A 26840-nucleotide genomic window follows, 5' to 3' on the forward strand; every position below is an offset into this window, starting at 1 on the left:
ATGGGGACAAACCTGTCCTTTTTCACGTGAGGGAGTCCTTCCTAGTCTCCATGACTCCACGACTGCAGTATCTCTGTCTTGCTCTTGGATTCTCTGCTTTGGTTTTATGCTTTTATTCTTCTGTTTCTTTCTATTCCTTATTCTAGTCTTTTGCCCCTTCTCTTTCGCTTTTCTCCTAACTGATCCCAAGATAGAGAATCGATGATTATTTGTATTATTATAAAATATATAATTAGAGTCTTATAAAAATATAATATAGAGATTATATATAAATATATATATTTGTATATAAATTATAAATATATAATTAGAGTCTTATACTCTGTACTCTGCTTCTGAAAATTTGATGACTATTAGCATTTTTAGTTCTCTATAAAATATTATGTAAAGTAGCTTAGATGATTTTCTTCATACAAAGTTGTAGTAGCAAGAAAAGTTCCTCTTCTTGTGAAAGCAAAAAATGGATTGTATTATATGTTTGTTCAAAAAAAGTGATACTTTATTTTCCCCCTTTGCCTAATTTTCTGTGCTATTTCCATTACAGAGGTAATGTTTCTTAAAGACAGAGCTTTATGGTGCTCCAAAATGCATAAAATCTCAATTGTAGAGGAATTTGAAAAGAAAAAAAATATGATGTCATTAAAATCTTTCAGGAAGCAGGTACAGTCCTGAGATAAGCTTCTGTTAAAAAGTTTTTTTGAGGAATTTCAGCTCCCCGTTAAGGAACTCACATTTCTTTCTGGTGTTTAGGTGACTTTAAGTCAACCGTAAAGTTACATTGGACGATGTGTCTGCTGTGACTAGTCACACTGGTGACGTGGTATATGCTCATTGTTTTCATTTCTTTAATGGTTTTGTCATTTGCTTCTGTCAAATTGAAGCAATCATCCTGAGGCAGAGGGAATTTTTATTTTGGGAGAGAGTACGCAAGGGCATGTTGCTTTTTTGAAGGACACGTTTCATATTTTTCTCTCCAAAAGCTACTAAATGATCACATTTGTTCTAAAAATTCAGAAGAGGGTCGGAAAGCTTTTCCACAAGGACACCCTCTCCCAAGGCACCATTCCTTAGTGTTTGTGGTAAAGCCTTGTATTTGTTTCAGTAAAATTATATCTTGCTACATTATCTGTTTTTCACTTTGAATCAGGAACCATGGAGAGCCCTGAAAAACAAAAAATTCTATACAGGACCTTCTCCCCTGGTGTCTGTCAGAGCCATCCAACTGAAAGGTCTTATTATTCCTCCTTCGAAAGCAGACTCGAAGTCAGACTGTTGTTAGGAAATTAGATAAAGATGGACGCTGTCATCTTTGGGGCGTGCAATCGTTCATGCCGAGGTTTGCAGATCTTTTCTTTCAGCTCTTTGTGCATCAGAATTGTAACAGAAATACCACTCTCAGCGTAGCTGGACTTTGTTTATTTACTCTTCTCAGTCTGTGTCTGGCTTGTTTTGCACTGATGGAAAAGGTTAGAAGCTAAATTCTATTAGACACAGTTAAATGTTACATTAGCAGAGCTTGGAGACCGTGAAGACGGTTTTCACACTTGCTTTGGGCATTGCACACTAATGTGCCACTTAGGCCAACGTTATGATCCCAAGCACCTGGCACGTTCCAGTTTGGTCCCGCACTGCACACCAAGGAGGGTGGTGCCACTGCTGTTGTCAGTGTAGGAGCAGCACCGATCAGGTGCCGTCCCAGATTATGTGACTTTCTACAGTCATAACCATGCCGCCTTTGTGTTGGGTTACTCCTTTCAAGTATGGAACAAACGTTGTTGAGTGTTTGAGTATTAGCTTTGGGGAGGAAATTGAAGAAGTGAATTGAGGGGCGCCTGGGTGGCTCAGTCAGTCGACCGACTGACTTCAGGCCATGATCTCACATCCATGGGTTTGAGCCCCACGTCGGGCTCTGTGCTGACAGCTCGGACCCTGGAGCCTGCTTCGGATTCTGTGTCTCCCTCTCGCTCTGCCCGTCGCCTGCTCTCTCTCTCTCGCTCTCTCGCTCTCTCACTCTCTGTCTCTCAAAAAATAAAACATTAAAAAAAAAGAAGTGAATTGATATACCAAAGAAATTAAACATAGAAGCTGGTTTATAGTCTTACTAGGGACTAACTATAACCAAGAAAGAAGAAATACGAGGCCTAGAATTTTAAAAATTAAAAAACTAGAGCTGACATTCTCCTGAGTAATGCAGATGAATGGGTAACAAATGTTTGGAGAACTTACTGATTTCAGACCTCCCTCTAATGCGGTACCAACCAATACGGTTGGCACCTATACTAAGTGTCTTTAAAAGGCTCCTAGTATTTCCTGGAGCTATGCAGTGAGCCACAATAAAAGCACTAAGTTACAATAGGGATAGGAGTGGATTGGTTAAAAGGTGAAAAACAGGGGCGCCTGGGTGGCTCAGTCGGTTAAGCTTCCGACTTCAGCTCAGGTCACGATCTCACGGTCCGTGAGTTCGAGCCCCGTCTCGGGCTCTGGGTTGATGGCCCAGAGCCTGGAGCCTGCTTCCGATTCTGTGTCTCCCTCTCTCTGCCCCTCCCCCGTTCATGCTCTGTCTCTCTCTGTCTCAAAAATAAATAAACGTTAAAAAAAAATTTTTTTTAAAAAAAGGTGAAAAACAAATCTGTATCAAAGGACTGACATTAACAAAGCCACGGTTACACTCTATGAGAAAGTTCAATGTTCTAATTTCTAAAACCTCAAACTACCTTTTCTTTTATGAGCTCTTAACAATTCACAGACTTTTTTTTTTTTTTTTTGAGAGAGAGGAAGAGAGTGCAGGAGAGCAGGGGAGGGGAAGGGGGAGAGAGAGAGAGAGAGAGAGAGAGAGAGAGAGAGAGAGAGACTCTTAAGCAGGCTCCGTGCCCCACTCAGGTTCTGCCATCTCATGATTGTTAGATCATGACCTGAGCGGAAAGCAAGAGTGGGAGGCGTAACCGCCTGAGCCACCCAGGAGCCCCAGAAACATTTCATTGGAACACATGAATAAGACAAGTATGGCAGCTACCATGGTTAATATTCAAAGTTGTATGGTGGGGCGCCTGGGTGGCGCAGTCGGTTGAGCGTCTGACTTCAGCCCGGGTCACGATCTCGCGGTCCGTGAGTTTGAGCCCCGCGTCAGGCTCTGGGCTGATGGCTCGGAGCCTGGAGCCTGTTTCCGATTCTGTGTCTCCCTCTCTCTCTGCCCCTCCCCCGTTCATGCTCTGTCTCTCTCTGTCCCAAGGATAAATAAACGTTGAAAAAAAAAAAAGTTGTATGGAAACCATAGTGAAGACAATAAAATAAGAAAGAGGTAACTACTGGAAAGGATAAAACTGTCATAATTATTTTTTGCAAGTTCTCTACATATAAGGAATATAGGAAAAGTCAAATTGCAATACCAAATGAGGAGAAAAGACTAACAAAAGTTGTGCGTTACGTTAGGAAAGAAAATCGGATAGTTTCTAGAGAACACGTAAGAAATAGAGTCATGTATCTCATTCAGGAGAAGCAATAGTCAATAATTCAAATGTGTCAGTATTCTCCTAAAATGATGTATTTATTGTAATTCCAATTAAGATCTTAATAGTTCTTTGTTGTGGCATCCACAAGCTGATTTTAAAGTGAACTTCGTAGAGAAAATGGCCAAGAAGGATCTGAGTGATTTGATGTTCCAGTTAGCAACACTTATGATACAGCTTTTAGTAATTAACATAGTGTGATATTGATTCACGAATAGACAGAAAGACTGATAGAATAGAAAGCCACACAAAGAAATGTGCTTACACGTGGAACCACGATATTTGAAAGTACTGCCGGGCAAATTAGTGAGAAATGAGAACATTCTCAGTAAGTGGTGCAGTAAAAATTGGCTATCCATGGGTAAAAATGAGTATGGATTCCTATCTCACATGACATATGAAAATCAATTCCAAATAGATGAAGGGCTTACATCTGAGAGGCAGAAGTTTAAAACTTAAAAAAAAAAAAGTCAGAATATCTTTATGGCATTGGGGAAGAAAATTTTTTTTTTTTAATTTTTTTTTCAACGTTTATTTATTTTTGGGACAGAGAGAGACAGAGCATGAACGGGGGAGGGGCAGAGAGAGAGGGAGACACAGAATCAGAAACAGGCTCCAGGCTCTGAGCCATCAGCCCAGAGCCCGACGCGGGGCTCGAACACACGGACCGCGAGATCGTGACCTGGCTGAAGTCGGACGCTTAACCGACTGCGCCACCCAGGCGCCCCAAGAAAAATTTTTTTAAGTAAAATTAAAAAAAATACCACCTAAAAAAAATTGAGAAAATTGACCTTAAATTCAAAAAAATACTTTCATCAAAGTCTAACATAATGAGAGGGATTAATAAAAAAGGTCCCAAATTTGGAGGAATACATTCGAACATAGATAACCATGCATTAGCATCCAGAATATATACAGAACTCCTAAAGTGAGAAAGAAGAACGCCATCCAATAGGAAGATGGGAAAAAGGCATAGTGTAAATAGGCATTTTATGTAAAAAAAAAAAAAAAAAAAAAAGCTCAATCAATATGTAGCAGATGCCCAACTAATCAAGATAATGAAAATCCTAGTGAAACACCTATTCACACCCATCAGATGAGCACAGATTCTACAAAGCAGACATATTGTCAAGTTAGCCTTAGAAAAACAATGGTCATTTGATTCTTTGATTCGGCATCTCTTAACGTGGCCTCCTACAAAACTATGAGACTACAAAGAAGACACATCCCAAAACACATGGCTTATACATTCAGAATTCGTAGGAGACAACAATGGCATCAATTTCAAATTGCTTCAAGTTTGAAAATAATCCCCAGCTTCCAACAGAACTTCCATTGGAGCTCCACCTCCATGCAAGTGTGGGTGTGGAGAGGATGGAGCATTCAAAAATCGCGGGGCGCCTGGGTGGCGCAGTCGGTTAAGTGTCCGACTTCAGCCAGGTCACGATCTCGCGGTCCGTGAGTTCGAGCCCCGCGTCAGGCTCTGGGCTGATGGCTCAGAGCCTGGAGCCTGTTTCCTATTCTGTGTCTCCCTCTCTCTCTGCCCCTCCCCCCGTTCATGCTCTGTCTCTCTCTGTCCCAAAAATAAATAAACGTTGAAAAAAATATATATACAAAAATCTCTGTGGACCAACGAAAGGGAATCGGCATAGATGAACTACAGGAAAAAAGAAATCTCTCTAGGAGGACAAAGTCCGACAGTAAGTGCTAAGTCTACATCACCGAATATGGCTCCAAATACAGCTCTGGTGTCTACACCAATCCCAGGGCCGAAAGTAACCAGAGATAACCATTTTTAGGGACCGAAGGAGATAAGGAGAGAGGGGACAGCCCCTTCATATCCGACAGGAAGCTAAAGTAGAATGAAGTGAAATGAAGGATGCCTAAGGAATGAAAGAGAAATAAAGCGTGCCAGTGCCTGCTCTCCCCTGTTGCCACCAACACTGCAATCAACCATGTGTCCTGCACGGCAGTGACAGAACGGTATGCTGCCCAACTGGAAATCCACTTCATGAAATGCAAAGAGGGGGCGGGGGACTTCTTTCAAAGAAAGCTAGGGAGCAAGAAAACAGAAATGCAAATCAAAACATTACAGAGAAAAATTCTCCCGGGGGGGTGGGGGGGAAATGGAAACAGAAGGAATCTATAATGCAACACTTGAATCTGAATTAAACAAGCACTCAAACACTCAGACAAGTACTTGGAGATATAAAAGCCCAGCTATCATCAGAAAGTAAGAAAAAAGATGTAGGAGAAGGAGAAGATCACGGGGAGGGGGAAGGAGGAGGAGGTAGGAGAAGGAGTAAGAAGCGTCGCAGCAATGACACTGAACTAAACTCAAAAAAAATATTGAAGAAATTCAATGTGCCAAGGGCACTACCTGTTAAAGTTGAAGATACGCATGTGGATATGTATCACATACAACTTCTATATGCTTATTATGAGCGTATGAACTGTACATATATTTTAGGCAGTTTGGCATTATCTATTAAAATTAAAAGTGTCTGCATTTGAAGAGTTAGTGTTGGCATGTTCTAGAGCAGGGATCCGCAAACCACAGCCCATTGGCCAAATCTCACCCACCGCCTGCTTTTGTAAAGAAAGGTTTATTGGAACACAACCGCGTCCATTTTTTTATATGCTATCTTTGGCTGCTCTGGTGAAAAAGGGAAGAGTTGACTAATGGCAAAATGTGGCACACACACTGAAAATATTTGCTATCGTATCCTTTGTCATAAAAATTTCCTAGTCTAGAGAGACCTCTGTCCGTATGAAGAAACATGGGTGAGAATGTTCACAGTAAAATGTTGCAAACCACAAATATTCATCACCAGTAGAATGGACGACTAAATCGGAAGAGTATCCAAGGGGCTACTCTAGGGCCGAGAAAAGGAACTAGCTGCAGGGGGGTACAGCAACAGGACGAATCCAAATAAACTGTGGTGTGAAAAGAAGTATGAACATTATGTTTCCATTTGTGCCAAGGTTAAAGCATATGAAGCTAAAGTATATGGAGTCCATGGAATCGTACGCATGAAATAAAGTGTTAAGGACAGGTCAAGTTGTTCCCATGTTTAGGAGACAGGGAAAGACGGTCTCAGCAGCTCTCACATGGAGTCTCATGAGTACTGGTCATGTTTTCTTTCTTTAAGTGGGTGGTGTGTCCAAAGCTGTTTGGCTTAAATTATCATTAGCATTATGATAGTTTTTAAATTTTAAAAATCACTTCAAATCCCAAATCTAAGGATGATTATCTTTTTATTTTGATTTTTTTTAATGTATATTATTGGGAGACAGAGAGATGGAGTGGGGGGAGGGGCAGAGAGAGAGGGAGACACGGAATCAGAAGCAGACTCCAGGCCCAGAGCTGTCAGCACAGAGCCCGATGCGGGGCTCGAACCCACAAAGCGCGGGATCATGACCTGGGCCGAAGTCGGACCCCCAACCGACTGAGCCACCCAGGCGCCCCGAAGGATCATTTTCTTTTTAGCAAGAAAGAAATTTATCTAACACATTAAATTATTTCCACAAACTATTTTTTCACTCTGTTTAGCATAACTATCAAATACACTGACATGGAAATTTTTTAATGCTTAGTGTATTTGCTACATGTTTCTAGAAGAATTAGTTGGATATAGATCTGCAAACACACACACACACACACACACACACAGAGTTATATTCCATATACTTACAGGGTAATTAGAAAGAAGAATGCAGTAGATCTTACATGAATGGTGTTAAATGCTCTTGGTTGGGCCACTGCTCTGTTCCTGGCCAGCTGGGTGATCCCTGAATTCTTCCGTCATCTCAACGTTGTTGCCTGTGAAATGAGAATAAAAATCATCTCTGCCTTTCTTTTTAGTGTATATAAAATGCAAAAATTGCTTTGCAGTCCTTAGTATAAATAATTCTGTGAGTGCCACTTTGCCAGGCCAGCATGTGATGTCTGTCTGCTTGGTTTCAGGTTGTACGGCTCTCCAGGCAACATCGACCTCTGGCCCGCCCTCATGGTTGAAGACCTGATCCCTGGTACGAGAGTGGGACCAACACTTATGTGCCTGTTTGTTACCCAGTTTCAGCGGCTAAGAGATGGAGATAGGTGAAGAATTATGTTATACTTCTCGAAGATAACAAAATTGGGGTTTTCTCCCAAATCATGCATGATAAGTATGAGTCTGTACTTCCTATGGTTTAAAATATATTGAATATGAGAAATAACAAATGGCATCTGGTCACAGAATTTTTCTGACCACTGATAATACCAGATGGCATTCATTTTTATAAGTTCTTGTAAATCTTTGTAAGGAAGGAAGAAATAGACTGACTAGGAAGGGCATAGAAGTCAGTAGTTAAAAGAATGCACCAGAGGCGCCTGGGTGGCTCAGTCGGTTAAGCGTCCGACTTTGGCTCAGATCATGATCTCACGGTCTGTGAGTTCGAGCCCCGCGTCGGGCTCTGTGCTGACAGCTTAGAGCCTGGAGCCTGCTTTGGATTCTGTGTTCCTCTCTCTCTCTCTGCCCCTTCCCCGCTCATGCTCCATCTCTCTCTGTCTCTCAAAAAATGAATAAACGTTAAAAAAACATTTTAAAGAATGCACTGGACTATGACGTGCACAGCATATCAGCTGAAACCTGTTGCCTCATATGTACATACAGTCCATCGAACAGTAGTACCCCGGGTGCATAGATTGTGGCAAGTGTAAATGATGTTGGTGGTGCAGGAGTTCACAGCAGGCTTGAGGCCCCATCCCTTCATCCTCGTGGGAGATAGGTTGACCCAAGACCAGACCTCCTTGCAGAACTGTGTGCTGAGGGCACTTACTAGTGGAAGAATAAATGGGGCTTCTTCCTAAAAATCTCTTGGTTTGGCTAAAGTATCTACTGTGGATCAACTTGAGTTTATGAAATTATGACAGCTGGCAGGAGACGGAAGTTAGTGTAGTCTCTTTGTTGCAAGGCTAGCCAAGGATAAAAACGAAGAAAACTGAAAAACTAAGCGGCCCCCGCCGAGTTGGCATGGGACACACTATTAGCTCTCCTCTGTTACTTGAACCAACTGTGTTCCGGGGCCCTCGCTGTATCTTCTGGATCGTTAGTACAGTCTTGAGTAAGGGCTAGGATTCTTGTGAACCTGTTCAACAGTTCAACGTTCTGTATTATCACAGCAATTATATATTTATACAAAGGACTTAAACACTGCCTAAAACTTAGTTTTTTAAAAAATTTTTTTTTCAGTGTTTATTTATTTTTGAGACAGAGAGAGACAGAGCATAAACAGGGGAGGGTCAGAGAGAGGGGGAGACACAGAATCTGAAACAGGCTCCAGGCTCTGAGCTGTCAGCACAGAGCCCGACGTGGGGTTCGAACTCACGGACTGTGAGATCATGACCTGAGCCGAAGTCGGACACTTAACCGACTGAGCCACCCAGGCTCCCCTAAAACTTAGTTTTTAATTAAAGTTACACTAAAAACTATTTTTTTAATTTTTTAAAAAAAGTTTATTTAATTTGAGAAAGATGCAGAATGCCAGTGGGGGAGGGACAGAGAGAGGGAGACTTTCAAGCAGGCTCTACACTGTCAGCGCTCATGAAACTGTGAGATCGTGACCTGAGCCAAAATCGAGCTCAACTGACTGACATAGCCAGGCATCCCCAAAATTATTCTTTATTTAAAATTTTTCTTCCCAGTCTCTTCTATTTATGAATTATATTATAAAGAAAGTAGTAACAGATGTAATTCCTTTATTGCACATTGGCCAACGTTCAGAGTACAGTATTTCATTTTCATGTTTCTAAATTAGTTTTGGCACTCTGGATTTATTGCAACACATAGCTGTGCTGATATGTTCAATCGATAATAATTTAAGAATATATGTGGTCAAAAACTAAGCAAATTTTGGAAAGCTTTGTGTTTTTTTTTTTGAATAAACTGTTTTCTCCATGTGTATTAGTTTACTAGGACTACCATAACCAAGTCCAAAAGACGAATATATTGTCTTGCAGTTCTGGAGACTGGATCAAGGTGGGGGGTGTTGATCCCTACTGAGGACTCTGTGGCCTTGTAGATGGCCAACTTCTCCCTTTGTCTTGACAAGGTCTTCCTTCTGGACCTGTGTCCGTATTTCCTTTCCTTGTAAGGACACTAGTCATAATGGATTATAATCGTAATTCCCCCCCATGACACCCTAATGACCTTATTTTTACTAAACCGCCTCTTTAATGGCCCTGTCTGCAAATAAAGTCACATTCTGAAATACTGGGGGCTAGGATTTCAACGAATGTGAATTTCGAGGGGACACAAGTCAGCCCATATACCATGTGAATGGTAACGGCCTTTGGCTTCCTCTCTTCTGTTGTTTGCCCGGCTTGAGAAAAGTGCTTGGAAATATTCCCTGAAGGAATGAACAAGGGCTCACTTTAATAGTGTTTTTAAACTGTATTTGTTTTTTAATTGAAAATCGAGTGTGTTTATTCTAATTAGCTAATAGATATAATCAACTAGTATGTATTAATGATTAAAAAGCACTATTTCTCTTTTAGGCAAACATGTCAGTCTTAAAATTGTTCAGGTAATTTCTAAGGCTAGCTTATGGAATTTTAGATTAGAAGACGTGCTTTTCTTTATTTATCTTTTAACTTTGCAAAGCTTTATTGAATCGTTTTGTAAAACGTGAATAGAAAGCGATCGTTCAAAAGCAGGGGATTTAAGGACTTTGTCAACACCGGAGGCAGTTGAAAGCGTGCTTGGTTGGAGAGCAGACAATCCTTTCCGTATCTTTGCTCCCCTGGAGCTCTGCCGCTGCGCTGTCGCCGCTGGGCCCGCAGCTCAGGGCCCTTCCGGGAGCCTCACTGCACGCCTCTCCCTGCTGGCCACCAGGTTCTGGTATGAGAACCCCGGAGTGTTCACCCCCGCGCAGCTCACTCAGCTGAGGCAGGCGTCCCTGGGCCGCGTGCTCTGCGACAACGGCGACAACATTCAGCAGGTGCAGGCCGACGTGTTCGTGAAGGCGCAGTACCCGCAGGACTACCTGAGCTGCAGCGAGATACCGCAGGTGGATCTGCGCGTGTGGCAGGACTGCTGCGAAGGTGGGTGCGCGGCGGCCGCCATCGTGGATCTGCGCAGGCGCGCCAGTGTGTAGCCGGGTGTCCAGGCCTACCTATGCCCCTGAAACAAGAGTGCGCGCGCGGGAGACCGCGCCTGCGCTCTTCTCCCTTTGGACGTCGGGAGGATGCTGGAGAGGGCCACGGGAAGGCCAGAGTGCATCTCCCCCAGCCTCCTCAGAGTGGGGAGGGGCCCGGCAGTGCGGGGCGGGGCTTGTCATAGGGGGAGGGGCCCGGCAGTGTGGGGCAGGGCCTGTCATATGGGGAGGGGCCCGGCAGGGCGGGGCTTGCCATAGTGGGGTGGGTCTTGTCATAGAAGGAGGGGCCCAGCAGTGTGGGGCGGGGCTTGTCATTGGGGGAGGGGCCTGGCAGTATGGGGCGGGGCTTGCCATAACGGGGAGGGGCCTGGCAGAGCAGGGAGGAGCTTGTCATAATGGGGAGGGCCCAGTAGAGTGGGGAGGGGCCCGGCAGAGCAGGGAGGGGCTTGTCATCATGGGGAGGGGCCCAGTAAGGTGGGGAGGGGACTTGGTCGTCCATCTGGTCTCTCGTTCTCACTGCCCTTCAGATGACTATGGCAAACATCAAACTCCAGTCATTGGTACTGCATATGTCTACTTCCTGGGGGTCAGCTGAGTAGAGAGAGGAGGAAAAAAAATCATAGCTCAGCTATTTAGACTATTTAGTCTCTCTAAGATGTCGCAGGCATGTTCATTGGAAATTTGGGGATGTCCTGATAGAGAACTTTGTCTAGTGATACAACATAATTTGCCACATCTACCATACCACGTTTTACGAGCCAAACTGTAACTAAGGTGCTTTATAAGCATGCATTTTGTCATCACAATAACTCTTAAGAAATGTAGCTCTCTTCTCCTTTAATAACGACTTCGGCTCAGGACATGATCTCACAGTTTGGGGGTTCGAACCCTTCATGGGGCTCTGGGCTGACAGCTCAGACCCTGGAGCCTACTTCAGATTCTGTCTCTCTCTCTCTCTCTCTCTGCCCCTCCTCTACTCACACTCTGTCTCTCTCTGTCTCAAAAATAAGCCAAAAAAAATTTAAAAAAATATGAGAGAATGTTGAACCAAAAACACAGCAACACCCGAATCAGTTTCCTTTTTCTCTATGGTGGGTTTTAGGGGACAGAAAAAAGTCAGTTCTGTGAGGGGGAGGTGTAATTTTCCTCCCCTCAAGTTCTTGGTGATGATGGCCAGGCATAATGAAATATTTCCGGCTCTCCAAAACATGGGACGCAGGGAGGCAACGTGCACGACAAGATGAATGGCAAGTAGTAACACTCCTCTTGCTTTTCCTCTGTCTTCAGACTGGGCACTGAGCCCACTGAACAGAGGAAAAAAATAGATGGCATGGCAGGGTGTGGGCCACGGTGAAAATAGCTGTGCTCTGGATGGAAGCGATGACTCAAGTCCAGGAAGCAAAAGCTGTGGTCCCATTATGCCCACATGTGCTTTTTCTAGATTCTCATACCTCCAGCCCCGTGTTAGGTGATTCATACATAACACCTACCTACCTCATAATCTTGGTGAGTCTTTCAAGGTGAGTGTCATTATCCCCACTTCACAAAGGAGGAAAATGAGGCTCCTGGATGCTAAAGACAGAGTCTGAGGTCCCCCAGCTGGGATTTAAACCTATATATGGCCAACCTGAAGGCCTCAGCTCTTTTCTCTGTGAGCACCGTCTCCTTGGAGCACCCGTGGGACAAGAGCACAGCACAGACTGTGGGCGGGCACCAAATGAGGGCTCCCCGCCTCTTCCACCCTCCCTTTCCTTCGGCCCTGTGGCTCCAGTGGACCAAGTTCATACATCTCAGGACCAAGAGGAGAGCTCCTCTCGTTACTTAAATAGTAATGCGTTTCTTGCTGGCAACATTTGTTAGGGAAAATGCAATGCAAAGATTTAACAGACAAGGGGAGGAGAGAATCTTGAGTGTGTGAAGCACTCTTATTATTAAGATCCTGGGGTGCCTGGGTGACTCAGTTAAGCGTCCAACTCTTGATTTCGGTTTAGGTCATGATCTAAGGGTCAAGAGATGGAACCCTGAACCGGTGGAGCCTGCTTAAGATTCTCCCTCTCTCCCTCTGACCCTCCCCACCGCTTGCGTGTGCGCTCATACACTTTCTCTCTCTCTCTCTCAAAAAAAAAATTTTTTTTAACATAAAAAAGATCCTAATTTGTGGTCTTAAGTCATAGTAAGAATGCTGTTTCTCTGATAACGTCTCAAAAATACCTGGAAATTAATTAACCAGTAGCAAATATCTATCAAGAAGTTGGATTGAAAAATGATGTATCTTCTTTTATGGCACTGTCATGTAAAAACATTTTTTTAATGTTTGTTTATTTCTGAGAGAGACAGAGACAGAGGGTGAGCAGGGGAGGGGCAGAGAGAGAGGGAGACGCAGATTCCAAAGGAGGCTCCAGGCTCTGAGCTGTCAGCACAAGAGCCCGACGCGGGCTCGAACCCGCGGACCAAGAGATCATGACCTGAGCTGGTCAGATGCCTGAGCCCCCGAGCCACCCAGGCGCCCTTAATGGCACTGTCATTCTTAAAACCACGCGTGGCCACATGGTAACACACCTCTTCCCTCCACAATGGTGAGAAGTCATTTCAGGAGCAAAATCACCTAAGCAGACACATAAATCATCGCGTGAGGAATCTCAACGTGTTTGTCGTGAGGACCCTTGTAAGTAGATGCAGATTTTATATCTCCTTGCGTTTTTGACCCACAAGCATATTTTTCCCCCAGAAAAACTAATTAAAAGACGTTCTTTAAAATGAGAGACTTTAAATAAAGTCATTTGGCAACTGCTCAAAAGTGGACCCCTTATTTATGGCGTAAGCTTCTTGTATCTCCCAATTAACAGCAGCATCCAAGTGTTTAGAGGCAGATATAATGATTCAAATCACTGAGAGTTGTTTTGTAGATTGTTGCTGTGTCCTTTTCCTGAGGTCAGACATTGTAGTGGTCTGCGTTAACTGGGGCCAGAAATGTATCAGCCACATTGTGTCCCCAGCTCAGACCTCAAGTTGTTACTTTCCCAAAGCTTTAGTGGATGTATTGAGAGGATGTATGAGAGGACCTAGAAATCACTATTTATACTAATCATTATACTTGTCTTACTTGTGCTCTCATTCCTGTTGAAGAATTCTTCACTCTTCTCTGATTCTCTCATTCTCAGATTAAGATGAATACAGTAAGGGTGCTTAAGTGATTTAATTGTTTTAACCGACGTTGTCCTAGAGAAAAACGGAGCCCTGTTTGGGGTTTGAACAGCCGCTCCAGGCAATCTTAGTGGTTTATCTTTATTAAAAAAAGGTATTATCAAACTCACCCTCAAGTAAACTGTATGTATTTCTTTTGAAGAAGAAATTTTTTTCAAGACGATTTCTTTGCTTCTGTTGCCCATAAATAGTGGCTTACTGGTGAATACTGATTATCCAAAGTTGCAAATTTGAATTTAACTACCAAAAAAAAAAAAAAAAAAAAAAATCATGGGGAAATTGTTCCTGTCCTAAATGCACAAACACATTCCAAAACAGTAATAATGTAAATGCACTTGAGGTTTAGATAACTATATATTATTATTCTTTGTAGGTAGAAGGCATAAGACCTAAAAGATGGACGCGGGACTTGAATGTCACTTAGAGAGCTGTGACGCTGTGCGTTTGTGTAGGCTATGAAGTGGTGCAGTAACTCAGGGTATCAAGTTGCATTTCATTTTCAGTTTGCATGTCATTTGTCATATTATGTCATACATTTGGGTTTGTTTCCCACCATTGTATCAATATCCCTAAGTCATTAATGGGCATATTTGCATATGTCAACATTTATGTAGCCATTTAAATACCAACGCTGATATTCCCCCAGGCTGGATTATATACAAAAAAGTAAAGTTGCTTTGTTAAAGGATATATGTTTTTTAAATTAAAAAACATTTTTTTTAACATTTACTCATTTTTAAGAGACGGGGAGAGACAGAGCATGAGTGGGGGAGGGGCAGAGAGAGAGGAAGACACAGAATGGGAAGCAGGCTCCAGGCTCAAAGCCATCAGCACGGAGCCCCACGCAAGGCTCGAAATCACGGACCGTGAGATCATGACCCGAGCCGAAGTTGGATGCTTAACCGACTGAGCCACCCAGGCGCTCTGCCTAGATGTAGTTTTTCTTATCAACTCAGTCTCAAACTTAGTGAGCAGTTTCTTCGACAAAGGGAAGTGTGAATCTCATATTCCTTAGTTACTACATATATATATATATATTCCTTAAATATTGTATAAAATATATTTTTTCTTTCGAAATATCCTTGGGCGTCAGGCCTGCACAATTTACCCTCCAAATCTTTTTTCTTATCCTTCCTATTTCAACCTCTTATATTTTGCTAAATGTTCTGATGTATTTTTTGCATATGACCACTGATATCAAATTCATTAAGTTCAGTCTCAGCAGGAACTATCCTCCCTTTAAATTGCTCTTTACTTTCTTAGTTCCAACATCATCTAATTAAGCTTTAGGAAGCTTTTCTCCGCATCATTTGCCCTGCCTTCAATTCCTTCACCCTGATTCTCTGTCTCTTCTGACCCGTGGGTGTATCGTCTCCCATTCTTGCCTTGGCTCTGTGGTTCCTGGAAGGGACACTTACTTTTCCTCTCTTGGATCATGGGGGGTCAGGTCCGGTTGCTGACATTACCTCCATGGCCAAAAAACCTTGCAGAAGGTGATCAGCCTCTCCCAAGCTCCAGGAAGGCAGCCCATCTCCCCATGATGGTCTCCACCTTCTGAGAAGTGGAGATCCCCAGCAGAAGGGGCAGAAGCTATCAGGGAAGCCACAGAAATCTCCATGTCAGGTCCTTCCAGAGCTGAGCTGCCCAGTTCTCTTCCCAGGCTGGACAGCTCCCCAGATGCCAGGGACCCCTTAGGAGGACATGGCCTTGCCCTTTCTCAGGGCCTCAGCGCGGCCCTCTGCCGGCCCTGGTGCATGCATTGGCCTGCACCCCTCGTGCCCCATGCCCCGCGCCTCGTGCCCCGGCGGGAATCCCTGCAGTTCCTAGGGCATCCTCCAGGGGGCCAGGTAGGCACGTTTCTTCTTGCCTTTTGTTGAGCCAGACCTTCTGATCAAGGTCTAAGCTCTCTGGGGGAGGCATGGGTTCATGAGCTGTCCTATGTGACAGCGTTAACCAGCAGATGTGGTTGCTGAAGGTCGTGGAGGTTCCTGTTTAATCATTTTATGCACACTTTGGTGTGGGCTAAAAACATACTGAAGCAAGCTGTGAGAAGGCTAGTTTTGATCTGAACCTAAGGTGGGACCTGAAACTCAGTTACAAAACCCTGGTGTCTTTGAAGATGAAAAGCCTTCTTATGTAGAAACTCAGGGGTTACCACAAGGAAAAAGCAAAACACATTTTAACTGTTTACTATGTCCTTCGTGCTCTCTCCTGTCCCATTGTCTGGGCAGATGTAAATCCCACGGTCTCTAAGCCTGTTTTAAGAGACTGTTTCATTTAAAGAGGACTTATTAGGATTCAATTTTAATATTGTAGTCAGATCAAACTTCTCACAGGTTTCTATTTGGTCATTTTGTTTCCTTGTGGAGAAACTTGGGATATGACATCTATCTGTTAAAGATGATTATTTTTTCTGCAGTACATCTGTTCATTAAGTAGACATCCCTAGACTCCCCATGTTCTTCATGTTGCATGGTTTGCAGTTGCTTCAATATTCTGATTTTGCAAGTTAGTTATTTTCTAAGAACCCTATTATAATTTATCAAATTCTTTATTTTTAATTTATTTTTGAATTTTTAATGTTTATTTACATTTGAGAGAGAGAGATACAGAGCATGAGCAAGGGAGGACAGAGAGAGAGGAAGGCACAGAATCGGAAGCAGGCTCCAGGTTCTGAGCTGTCCACACAGAGCCCGATGTGGGGCTCGAACTCACAAACCATGAGATCATGACCTGAGCTGAAGTAAGATGCTTAACTGACTGAGCCACCCAGGTACCCCTGATCTGATCCGTTTCCTTCCAGACCCAAAATAAATCCCTACATCCCTCTGTTTAAAAACAAAAATCACACAGCTAAACTCCAAAAACTTAGGGACACCAGGAAAACTTGCCTAGACATCTTGTTTGTTCCATTTCGTCATTGCCTACTTTCTGCCTTTTGCCTTGTGGGTTTCTTTCTCTGCCCAGCTTCTCTGCCTTATGGGTTTATTTCTCTGCCCAGTTTATTTGACACATAGGTTTAAACCATCCGCTCTGTTGACTCTGATTCTGTCAATATGAGCAAACACCAGCTAAATATGTGTGAACTGATTTATTTGAAAGTATCTAAAGACAATTGGATGCCGTCTATCAGGATGATCTCCTTCAGGAACCAGTCACTCAAGGAGCCCGTAGTTTGAACAGCCGCTGCTGTTAGTATCAGAGAATGTGGGAGAATGAGGAAGACAACATGGGAGGCATAGGCTGGTTCTGATAACAAGATGCATGTGTTTGGTACAAGGGATACAGCAGAAAACTAGGATGCTTATGAGTTAGTCTTTAAATCTAGCACTCTGGAATGATTACTATTGGTATGGAGTAAAGAAATAATATTCTAATTCAAATCATGGAAGATTCTCGTAAAGATTATTGTACCTACTGTTCGTGAGGTTTCTCTTTTTCTGAGTACGTGAGAAAAATGCTATTCAGACATGTCCTGTCTATAGACACGTATGTCTGTGTTATGTCAAAACAACTTAATAGGTTGATTCAGAGTGTATATAAACATCAGGCCAGTTTGTGGAGACAATTATCAGATGCATAAATTGCTTGATTTGGTGTTACTTTTACTTCAGCCAGCAGGAAAGTAGGAGTTCGATGCCATAGGTATGAGCTAGAAAACAGTAAGTTCTTACCAAAAATATGGAGAAAAACATGAGGAACAAAGAGAGGTCCAGAACAGAGCCTTAGCTGTGGAAGTTATCTTATAAGGAGCACATATTCAAAGTATTAATTGATTTGATTTGATTTGATTTGATTTGATTTGAAGGACTGAGAATCACGGAAACCTTGCAAGGGAATTGCTAAACTTCTAATTATCAAAAGATCATAGCAATCAAGATTAGCCAACGACAGAATGAATAAATTTAATAAGAAAGTTACAAATCTTGGGATGCTTGGGTGGCTCCATCAGTTAAGTGTCTCATTCTTGTTTTCCCCTCAGGTCTTGATCTCATGGTTTATGGCTTCAAGCTCCGCACTGGGCTCTGTGCTGACAGCGTGGAGCCTGCTTGGGATTCTCTCTGTCTCCCTCTCTCTCTGCCCCTCCCCTACTCATTTTCTATCTCTCTCTCTCTCTCAAAAATAAATAAAAAAATAAACATTAAAAAAAAGAAAGTTAAGGGGCGCCTGGGTGGCTCAGTCGGTTAAGCGTCCGACTTCGGCTCAGGCCATGATCTTGCAGTCCGTGAGTTCGAGCCCCATGCTGGGCTCTGTGCTGACAGCTCAGAGCCTGGAGCCTGTTTCAGATTCCGTGTCTCCCTCTCTCTCTGACCCTCCCCCGTTCATGCTCTGTCTCTCTCCATCTCAAAAATAAATAAATGTTAAAAAAAAAATTAAAAAGAAAAGGTCAACAGACTTATTTTACCAGCACGTAAGATAATGCAAGATTTCTTAGATTTTCATTGAAATTTAATATAACACTTAACATAATTTATAAAGCACAAAGCATTTCACATATTTCTACGTTCTTTTTATCCCTTAGTTATCTTAGTTATAGGTCTTCAGAGCTAGAGATAACCTGAGAGATCATCTGATTTGAAAAAACCAAGAGACATGGGACGCCTGGGTGGCTCAGTTGGTTATGCATCCAACTTCAGCTCAGGTCGTGATCTCACAACTTGTGAGTTCCGGCTCTGTGCTGACAGCTCGGAGCCTGGAGCCTGCTTCCAATTCTGTGTCTCCCTCTCTGTCTGCCCCTCCCCGCTCATGCTCTGTCTCTCTCTCTCTCTCTCTCTCTCAGAAATGAATAAACTTAAAGCATATATATATATATATATATATATATATATATATATATATGCCACTTCATTTTGAGATGAGGAAGCAAACATTGCAAACATCCGCGGAACCTGCCCTCGTTATTTATTAGCACAGCTCGGGATAGAACACAGATCTCAGGTTCAGGTTCAAGTTTTGTTTTGGTTTCTCCTTTTCTTACCTTGTAATGTCATAGCTCGTTTTGTTTTCTCTCTACTTTCTGTAAGTCCCTTTTACCCGTAGTAAATATAGGAACTTTTCTTTAGCTGGATGCCCTTCCTTTTTAGAATCCTGTACTAACATTGTAAATGCAACACTCTTGACATTCTACCATCAATTTAAACTAATTTTTAGTATCATTTAATCAATAGATCAAGAGCCTTTGCATAATATTATAGACCTCACAGATGCAAATAGCAGTATTCACAAGTCCTTATTGCCAGCCTACGTATTTCAGCAGACTGTATAATTGGCCATTTGTTTGTGCCATAAATCAAATAAATCTCACTGTACTGATAAAATGGATTTTACATAGAGCATAAAACATTTCCTTAAGTATCAAACAGAAAATGATTTATTCCCCACTCATTTTAGAAATTAAAAATAACATCTAATGCAGGTGATGTATTAAGACACCATGCCACTTGACTAAATAAAACTTCTTTGAAATAAAACAATTTCACAAAGAGCCAACAGATGTATATTTTCTCCTGGGATTTATGGAACCATCTGGTCTTTGCAGTTTCCAGCTGCATCGTTTACGTTAAGTTCTGTCTTTAAAGCATCAAGTAATTTTAAATACAGTGTATTTTACATACAAATGTAAATATATTTATGTTTACTCTTGACTTTAGTTCAAATAAATTGTGCTTATGTTTGTAAACTAATGAAAGTTTAATTTCTTCCATAAGAGACTGATTTTATTACCATAATATTTCATGACGTTATGGCTGTTTCATGCTTAACTTACAAAAAGCCTTCAAAGTGTTGCTAAAGAAGTAAGATTTCAGCAACTCCTATAAAGCTTTAATGAACTAATTAATTTGCAACAGCGTTCTCAGGATTGTCTTTGAAAGTTGTTGCTGTTTCTAGTAGCGTGCCTTGGGACATCTCCCCCCTCTCCTTGGCTCTGCTGGTGCAGTCTTTCCTATGAAAAGCGTGTTGACCTCGAGGTGAAGAACAAACCTCATGAGCGGGATTAAGTTGCTCTGAGCAGCCCTGAAATGACACAAAATATGATGTGTTCCAGTGGGGATACAGTTAATGAATCCAATTCTACTGATACTATTGACTTTACGGCGTGAGGTGTTCCCTGGAAAATGACATCTCGTAAGTTCTGACGATATTGAGTTCCCTTCCAAATGCAGCCTTCTCCATTTATTGACAATCTGTGACATCCCAGTGGGGAAAAAAGTCTTCTATCAGAAGTAGGTTGTTAAATAAGCATGGTTCCATTAAGTTGTTTAAGTTAGGGAAAGGCCTCTTAACCCCCAAAATTTGTGTTTCTGGTAACCAAGTCCCGTTTAGGATTACTGTAAAATTAAAAAAAAAAATCTTCGTTATATTTAGAATTATTAGTGTTGTTTAAGTATTGACACTGATAGTGAAGTGTGGTCCCATGAAGTGTTAAGTTACTTACCAGTAACGAAGGATGTATCCTTGGCAGATCACTAGGGGAATAAAATCAACAACGTAGAAACTAAAGGAAACACTGACGAACCATAAGCAAAAATTAAAGAAAGCTAGTAAGACTCACATGTAGCTGAAGTTTCAGTGTACTAAGAGAATTATTAAAAGGAGAAAATTCTTAGCTGTATCCAAAAGCAATTTTAACTCTACATCATTACAAGACACATACATAAGCCAAATATTTAGCATGTATATAAAAGCATAGGTAAAGTAAGTCAGGCACATGAAAAGATAGAAACATGAGTGGCAATAACAATATTTTAAAAAGTTGAATTTAAGGAAGAAAGCATTGGTGGAAACTAGGTTTACTTTTATTTAACAATCTATAAGTGTCACAGTTAGAAATGCTAATGTGTGAAATACCTTAGCATCTGTTTAGCACACTTTAAAGGAATTGGATTTGAATATTATTGAGGAGATCAATTTATAAGAGGTAACATCTGGGGCACCTGGGTGGCTCAGTCGGTTGGGCGGCCGACTTTGGCTCAGGTCATGATCTCGCGGTTCGTGAGTTCGAGCCCCGCGCCGGGCTCTGTGCTGACGGCTCGGAGCCTGGAGCCTGCTTCTGTTTCTGTGTCTCCCTCTCTCTTCCCCTTCCCAGTTCACTCTCTGTCTCTCAAGAATAGATAAACACTAAAAAAAAAATTAAATACAATTGTTACTTAGGCATTTTTAAATTCATTTGAACAGATAGTTTGTCAAGAAGGTAATGAAAATTAGGTGGAATATTTAATGCTTTAATAATAAATTAATATTTTAAATAAGGGAACACTTTAGTTTTCTAAGGCTGCCATAATGAGATACCCCCGGCTGGGTGGCTTGAACAGCAGACATTCCTTGTGTTACCATTTTGGAGGTCAGAAGAATTGTAGAATTGATTACAGGACGTGAAGGAGACTCTGTTCTCTGCCTGTCCCCCGGCTTCCCGTGGTTGCTGGCATTGACATTACTTGGCGTCTCCTGATTCACCCCAAATTCTGCATTCATCTTCACATGGGTTTCCACCTGTGTATCTGTGTCCAAGCTTCCCCTTTGTGTAAGGACACCGGGCACACGGGATTAGGACCCACCCTCTGTCAGTGTGAGTTCTTCTTAACTAATTACATCTGCAGTGGCCCTTTGGCCAAATAGGGTTGCAGTCGGAGGTACGGGGGATTATGGGTTAGGACTTCAACATATGAATTCAGGGGGAGCATCGTTCAATCCAGAAAAAATGCCTTTCTGTTGTTTGAAGCCAATGCGTGGTAACTTGTTACACTGCAATAGACAATTGATACAGTTGTAAGGTGAAAAGAAAATGGAATGCTGATAAGAGTATGAAGAAATATCTATGGTTTTCTGCTGTGACCCCTCCCTTCAAAACAATTGGGAAAGTTCAGTATTGCTCACTAATTCAGATGAAACACCATCTAAAGATAGGAAATGTTCACATACTTGGTTCCTTCATAGGAACCAGGAGCTAGGAATTAAAGTTGGCTGTTGTATTATATAAATACAGTATAAAACCACAGCGTTGAGTAGAGTTGTTCTCAAACTCCCCCCAAAATTGATCGTCGTCTTTATTATGTATCTTTAAGTTTCTGTCTGTACCTTTTTTTCCTTTTTCTCTTCTCGCCAGCAAATGGCAAGTGCTAAAATGTAAAGAAACAAGTGCCGAAGATAACTTAAAACAGTGTTACATATTTTTGCCAGTTTTTAAGGCTGTCATCATTGACATATTTTTAATATGCATAATGCAGCATCAGGACACCGATATTCCAGAGTTGCAGGGTTTTGATCAATTCACGGAAACATGTGTGACTGCCTGAATCACGGTGGCTTCACTTCCCCTACTTGAATTTTATTTGTTCACCCATCAAGGAATGTCCGTCCCCTCCAAAGAGTGAGAATATCCAGGCCTGTTCCTAAGGCATCATGCTGAATCCTCTGACTTCATTAAATTAATCATCAGTGTCTATACCCCTTGTCCTGACATGTCTCCTTACCATGTGTCCACCTCTGGGCCAGACTAGATGGGGTCTAAGTTCGGATATGACTCTTAGGGACATTATTAGACTCTGCATGCCTATTGAAATAAACTTTCCTTTTCTCAGTACTCACTGCCAAGAAGACTAACACCATGTTTCTACTCGTTTAATTTGATGGTGCATTTAAATAGCAAATTGTTGCTTTTGTACAAATTCAGCAAATTGTTCTGTGCTGTTTTTCACTACAAAGAAAAAAAATCCTGAAGTGTTTTTACCAATGATTTGGGGGGGGGGATTGTTTTTTAAACTCACTTGGAATTGCCTTGAAAAAAAAAATCTGCCTACAAACACATTAAGTTTTAATTCATTCAAGGACATTTTTTGAATGCCAGTTGTATGCTTATGAAGAAAAACATTTATAACTCTGACATTATGCAAAAGTTGTTTATGAACTAAATAACTCACTTATCTTATTCTCTAAAATTTATTCCAGAAATAAGGGCCATGTTTGAGCTTCCTCTGTGCCTGGCATTCTTGCCGAGTGCTTTGCTCCTCTTAGCTCATTTAATACTCTCACCAAGTCCATGGGATAAATTGTGTTACCGAGCTCTATACTGATGAGAGCAGAGTCAGCAAGTTCAAATTGCTTATCGAAAGTAATATAATTGAAATGTGGAAGACGTGGTACAAAGCCAGACAGTTTGATTCTTGCAATCAAACTCTTAAACACAGAAAATGACAAGAAACTGGATATTTAAAAATAATGGTTCGTCGTCTTCGATTTCATTCATTCATTCATTCATTGATTCAAATATTTATTGAGTATGTATCATGTGCAGGTGCTGTACTACGTGTTGAGGATAAACTGGCCGGTAGGACAGAGCCCTCCTCTCTGATATCTTCTGAACCAACGGAGAGTGGTAGATAGGTGTGTGCAGAGCGTTAAGAGAAGGTGATGAATTTCCATCTCACCTGGTCTTAGCAGTTCAAGAAAGGCTTCTTAGAGATGGTGACACGATACCTGTGGTGTTTGTTACTCGGGTGAGATCAAATAAAGTTGGCGCTGGGTGGCGAGCCACCAATGGCGCCGTTGAGAGAAATGAAGAGAGAGGAGGATGTGCACACAGGGAAGGATTTCTTTTGGTTCAGTAAAGATCTAGGCCTTCATTCATAGGACACAGGCTATGGGATGGGTTGGGGAGGACAGCGAAGCCTGTGCCCAATGGGAAGTTCCACCTACTGGCGCACACACACGTGGCCTGAAGCTTCTTGGAAACGAGCCATGTTGCTTGGTCTTCGTCCACACTTCCTGATGCGATTCCTGAAGCAGGAGCTGCTGTGTTTATTTGTGCCCCACCCCCAAGTCATATGTAGACTAGAAATTTGACAATACTTTTGAGCCAATTTGAATTCAAGTCATTAACTAGCCCTATTCATTCATCCATCCATTCATCTATCCATTCATTTCGTTAACAAAGAATGGTACCATTATTTTGAAGTCGCACAAACATATCTAAGAGTTTTAATCTTGTTATTTGTATATTTCTCATTCTTTGGTATAGTGTAGCAGTTAAGAGTTTGGACTTTTGAGGGGCGCCTGGGAGGCGCAGTTGGTCAAGCTTCTGACTTGGGCTCAGGTCATGATCTCGCGGTTCATGGGGTTGAGCTCTGCATCGGGCTCTGTACTGATAGCTCAGAGCCTCCTTCAGATTCTGTGTCTCCCTGTCTCCCTGCCCTTTCGCCGCTCATACTCTCTCTCTCTCTCTCTCAAAAAGAAACATTAAAACAATTTTTTTTTTTAAAAAAAAGGTTGGACCTTTGAGTCCAAATGTCTGGATTCAAATCCTGCCTCTTCTGTAAAAGCTGGAGTACCTCAGAGAAGGTAGTGTAACCTCTCTGTGCCTTAGGTTCCTCAAGGTCACAATAGGGATAAAAATATCCACCACACGTTATGACAAAGTTTCAAATAATTGATGTCAAGCCTAAGAACAGAGTTCGAACAAGTGTATATACATATTTATATCAGGTATATAAGCAGAGGTGTAAAACCAAAGCATCTACCAAATTAACATACTGTTTAAATTCCGATGTTGTTTGCACAAGAGCCAAATACTCAGCAATCAAGGATGCTTTGCTTCTTCAGCTATATATAACTAGGGATAATACCAAAGTGAATTTTTTAAAAACAGATGTCAGGACTCAAACAGCTGCCACATTAAAAGACCTGCATGGTCATTGCAGCCCTAGTGGGTTGCCCACCCAATCCTCCACTGATAGAAACTCTCAGTGCTCCTTCTCTGGTGAAACACGGGTGGGGGGAGTGCTTGTCTGTGTTTCTGTCCACATCATGTGCAGCGCTGTATGCCTGACATAACAAAGACCGCTCTTTGCCTTCGGGTTTTATGTATATGACCTCGCATATTCTGTTGGTGCTTTAAAATACATTCTGAAGTTCTGTCTCCCCCCCCAAAAAAAATGAAAGACGATAGATAATGTGAGTTGACCTGCAGTCCCTTTTCTTTATAGTTTTTCCTTTTTAATGAGAATTAGAAGGGGAGATACTTGCTTGACTGGAAATGCCATGTTTTTCCACTTGCAAACTCTTCAAAACTAAGAACCACACCTTATTCCTTTCAATTTTCCCTGCATTGCTTAGTGTAATACCTTCGTTTAGGAAGTTCTACCTAAATATTCATTGCCAAAAATGATATATTGTTCTGGAAGAGAAAAACTAAGTTTTATTACATGAGTTAAGCCTAATGTTTTTAGCTGGGTTCTTTTTGTTCTCATTCCTATTTCTTTGTTTCTCACCTAGATCTGCAAATATTTATGGATTGCTGATTATTGATGAGGTGCTAGGTTGAGGCAGTGGTGTAAAAATAAGCATGTATAGATCTGTTGGTGTAATGCATAGCTTTATGTATAACGTCTGAATACTGTAGTTTCAAAAGTAACATAAGAAACGGTTTCAGCAACATGCATTTCCCACCAGTTGATCAGCAGAGCGGCCCAGTTGAGGTAGTTTGTCATTGCCAGAGACACCTCCCTTCTTGACTACTTCTCTGTCCCCAGGGATTCTGTAGTTTCATGTTCCTCCTTGATTGTCTGAAGTCTCCCTCCTGTCCCGGGGCTCACCCCCGTTGAAGTGACTCAGACTTTGGAATAACCCATTTCTCTCTGCTTACTTACATTTACTGGTTTTTTAAAAAAGTTTTTAAACATTTGTGTATTTTTTGAGAGACAGAGCATGGGTGGGGGAGGGGCAGAGACAGAGAATCTGAAGCCGGCTCCAGGCTTCGAGCTGTCAACACAGAGCCCGACGTGGGGCTAGAACCCACGAACTGAAGTCGGACACCGAACCGACTGAGCCACCAGGCACCCCCGCGTTTACTGTTTTTAAGTTGTATAAATAGTGACTTTCTCATTGAAAACTGGGAAAAAACAAAGGAGGTAGAATAAGAAAAAAGAAATAACAAACTGTAACCAGTTGTTCTAGACACATCAGTGTTACCATTTTGACATGTTTTCATTTGTTTATTTTCTATATGTTTTAATATTGGTGAGTTCGTACTGTATAATGAAGTCTTTTTTTTTTCATTTTGTGTCAAATTTTACAGAATTTGCAGTTTATTGTGTTGTTTGAAAAACTCAGTCTTCAGCTTTGCTCAGCAATTTATCATGGGCCACGTTCCTCTTGATTTTAATTTTCATATACTTAAGGTGAAGTTGTAAGTTGTCTTTACTCCCCCTTCCCTTAGAAATAACTGGATAACTGCCCAACACAAAAAGCTACAGGGTGAGTCCTTGTTCCCCTCCAATTTATGCTGCCCAGTGTAATCTTTTAGTTTCAACTGCATGGTGAAATGCGCTGGGGTAGTTATCATGTTCCTCTTCCATCTAGTTTTTCCACCAGTATTAAAAATTCCTTTATTTATCTGTTTGTTTATTTTATTTTATTCTATTTTTTTTTTTTTTTTGAGCTTTAGTAGTTTTTCTCTCTGGAAAAGTAGGTTCTTCTATCGTTGTTTTTTCTTCTTCTCAATATACCTAGTTTCCAATCCAACTATTTTCAGATGAAATTTAAAGGGCATTTTTTGTTGTCGTTTCCTATTTACATAACAATTTTCATACCGTTCTCCTATATTTTTTCAATTGTGGCGAAAAACGCCATTACTTCTACACAGAACGTGAAATCTCCCGTGCTCACTAACCATTTTATGCGTACAGCCCAGTCGTGTTAACTCAGTGCACTTTGTTGTGCAGTCAAGATCATTTAAAAAAAACTCTCTTGGGGCGCCTGGGTGGCTCAGTCGGTTAAGCGTCCGACTTTGGCTCAGGTCCTGATCTCGCGGTCCGTGAGTTCGAGCCCCGCGTCGGGCTCTGTGCTGACAGCTCAGAGCCTGGAGCCTGTTTCGGATTCTGTGTCTCCCTCTCTCTCTGCCCCTCCCCCGTTCATGCTCTGTCTCTCTTTGTCTCAAAAATAAATAAATGTTAAAAAAAACTCGTCTTGAGTTGGTAGGCAGGGTAGATAAAGTAA

General features: G+C 41.9%; 1 protein-coding gene across 6 annotated transcripts in view; it reads left to right on the forward strand.

The window, feature by feature from the left end:
- The window catches only part of PXDNL (peroxidasin like), a 453359-nt gene that overhangs the window by 376976 nt on the left and 49543 nt on the right, over positions 1-26840 (forward strand). For 5 of the 6 annotated variants that reach the window (XM_045455353.1, XM_045455355.1, XM_045455351.1 and 2 more), the window contains 2 exons: positions 7474-7608; positions 10385-10593. In XM_045455353.1, coding sequence (XP_045311309.1) covers positions 7474-7608; positions 10385-10593 — 344 coding nt within the window. Of the gene's footprint in view, positions 1-7473; positions 7609-10384; positions 10594-26840 lie in introns of those variants that run through there. The other variant, XM_045455357.1, reaches the window with a different exon arrangement.

The sequence above is a fragment of the Leopardus geoffroyi genome, chromosome C3 (assembly GCF_018350155.1).
Source record: "Leopardus geoffroyi isolate Oge1 chromosome C3, O.geoffroyi_Oge1_pat1.0, whole genome shotgun sequence".
NCBI classification, from domain to species: Eukaryota; Metazoa; Chordata; class Mammalia; order Carnivora; family Felidae; genus Leopardus; species Leopardus geoffroyi.